Source organism: Monosiga brevicollis, genomic scaffold, assembly GCF_000002865.3.
Source record: "Monosiga brevicollis MX1 MONBRscaffold_54 genomic scaffold, whole genome shotgun sequence".
Taxonomy (NCBI): Eukaryota; class Choanoflagellata; order Craspedida; family Salpingoecidae; genus Monosiga; species Monosiga brevicollis.
Genome location: NW_001865091.1, coordinates 115,663 through 118,276, shown reverse-complemented (window position 1 = coordinate 118,276; position 2,614 = coordinate 115,663). Strand labels below are relative to the sequence as shown.

At 58.0% G+C, this 2,614-nt stretch overlaps 1 protein-coding gene across 1 annotated transcript in view; it reads right to left on the bottom strand.

Moving 5' to 3' along the window:
• The window catches only part of MONBRDRAFT_13064 (uncharacterized protein), a gene marked incomplete at both ends in the record, with an annotated part of 4,175 nt that extends 1,561 nt beyond the window's left edge, over positions 1 to 2,614 (bottom strand). The window contains 2 exons of the mRNA XM_001750957.1: positions 15 to 1,036; positions 1,129 to 2,614. Coding sequence (XP_001751009.1) covers positions 15 to 1,036; positions 1,129 to 2,614 — 2,508 coding nt within the window. The remainder of the gene's footprint in view (positions 1 to 14; positions 1,037 to 1,128) is intronic.

Sequence of the window (2,614 nt, the reverse complement as noted above, 5' to 3'; positions counted from 1 at the left end):
GCCTGTCGGTGCACAACAATTAGCCATCCATCTTCCGGCCGGTGCTGGTCAATGGCCGCAGCCAGGTCCAACTGTTCTTGGCTGTTGAAACTGTGGCCCCACGAGATGCTCGCCTGCTTGGCCAGCTGGGTCATGTAGGGTACGTCATGCTCGGCCCTCGTGTTCATGATGATACGCCCGTTTGCCTCGGGCGAGAGGTCAGTCACCGGGTTCCAGCTGATGGGATAGCGAGCTTCCAATGCTTCTTGGTTCGCGGTCAACTCGGCTATGCTGCGCTTGCGATCTAGTCCAAACAAAGCATGCCATTTTTGCGAGGCCACTTGATGCATCAGTCGCGACGACATTTTGGTTTGCACATGGTCACTCGCTGTGCGCGCATAGGCCCGCTGGGCCGTGTCCCCAGAGTGTTGAGCTTGAGTGTGGATCAGGCTGCCCAGGGCGCCGGTCGTCTCGGCCGACAGTCGGTTAATCACAAACGTCGTCATCCAGAAGGTTGCGGCGTGTCGCCACGTGGCCACCCCCAGCTTTGGCCGATGCAGGTACGTGGTCATTTGTCGACGAAATGCCGCATAAATGGTGGCTGGGCTGACCATCGTCTGCAGGGGCGCAATATTGAAGAGGAGGTGGCTGTTGTTGTAGTGGTTTCGAGCGTCCCGGACCTCGCGTCGCAATGTCATCGTCTCGTCGTGGCTCATGTGGTCTTCATCCAACTCGTCGTCGAGGAAATCTTCGTCGTCCTGCTCGGCATTGTGAATGCCGTTCTCGTCGTCGGGGGTGTCCAGCCCGCCCCGCTTTTGCAGCCAGCTGCTCAGCATGTGCTCCAGAGGCTTGCACAGCAGCAAATACATGAATATCAGCGTGCTGATTTCCTGGTCCATGTATCGAAAGGTGTGCTGTTCGTTCAGGGACAGCCAGTAGGTCTTGCTCACGCGGGTCAATATGGAGAGCTGCTTCTCGGCAAAAAACGCAGATCGTTGCCGGCCAACGCCGTTTTTGTAGGACAGCCCTTGATACACAGAGGCTCGTGGCGGCAGACCTAGTCAAATGCAAACAGGCATGAGTGGCGCGAAAAAAAAAAAAAAAAAAGAGACGGCTTGATTCAAGGAGACGGCTTGATTCCAATCGTACCTCCGGCAATGTGCGTGTAGGTGAGGGCTAGCTCGTTGAACCTGCACACATATAGGAGCCATACCCGCACCCTGTCCTCTCGAAAGGTCAGCTCGCCATTGGACCCATGCTCGGTTTGGATAAACTCTTGCCGCAGACTCGGGGTCTGGCCAATGTGATCAAACAGCGCGTTCTCGGCTGGACTGCCATGGCCCACCCACCAGTTCTTGACCCTGTTGGTCCGATCCTCCTTCAATCGCAGCCGCTCATATTCTTTCTCGTAATCTTTCCGCAGGCGTGAGTCCAGCAAGAGGTGCTTGTCCAATATTTCCGTCATGTCTTTGCGCATCTGCTCCAATGCGGCCCCGAGCTCCTCCACATTGAGCTCAATACCTCGGCAGACAATGGTGCGCAGCGTCTCGTCCGTCACGTCGCCATCGGCTCGGATGTCGACGTCGACTCCAGCCTGCCCCTCGGCCACGCTCGCTGTTCGTGCCATGCTCATGCGCTGGCTCAAGAAATGCACCAATCGCCCGGGCTGCATATACGGCCTCAACTCGTTGGCCACTGACCACGACTCATTCTTGCCACGGCGAAGCAGGAACAATTTGAAAACGTACAGCAGTCCAGCGGGCGTCGTGGTCCACTGCCTGATGTCTTGCAGGATGCCGCTTCCTTTGGACACGGCCGTGCACAATAGGAAGACGTTGACAAAGTGCACCTTGTCGTTGTCAAAGAGGCTCAGCTCCACCTCCACCAGGGCCAGCCACAGGGATGTGAGGGGCTCAACCAGCTCTTTCTTGGTCATTTCAGCGTCCAGGCCCACACTCAGAGCCACGGTGGCATCAATTACCGCAGGGCCACGGCTGGCAAGCACCTGGCCCAGAAAGCTGGACGGATCGGGGGCTGGCATGGCCTCCAGCAGCAGCAAAAATTGGACCAGGCGTGTCCCAAGACTCAGGTACCTGCTGACGGTTTGCGGCTGTACTTGCCGCATGGGGCGATGCCGATACTGCCCTTCATTGTCGTCAAACAGACGCGTCACCGCAGCGGCGGCCAGGCCCTGATCCGATAGCTGCTCGTAGGCCGTCCAGAATAGCTCATGCATGCCCGACTCGAGGAGTGCCGACGGTGTGTTGTGGCCCAGTTCGACCATACGCTCTGGCTTCAGCTCGTTGATGACCAGCGTCATGCCCACGCTGTCGTAGAACGGATGCATCTGGTGAACGCCGTGCGGGCATCGCTTATCCTCAGCCTCTGAGGCCATGGCCTGGGTGCTTGAGATAAACTGCTTGAACCGCTGCTGCTCCTCGAGCTCCTCTTCGTTCTCGCTGACGTCGGCTGCCGAGGCGTCGTGGCTTTCCTCCACAATGACCTCGACACAGCGGGCTCCAGCACCGCGCAGCGGCTTTTGCAGCTTGACTCGTCGAGGCGGCTGCTTGGCCTCTGGTTCGTCGGGATGCTCAGCTACGATGTATTCCACAGACTGCCTTTTGTCGTGAAGCAT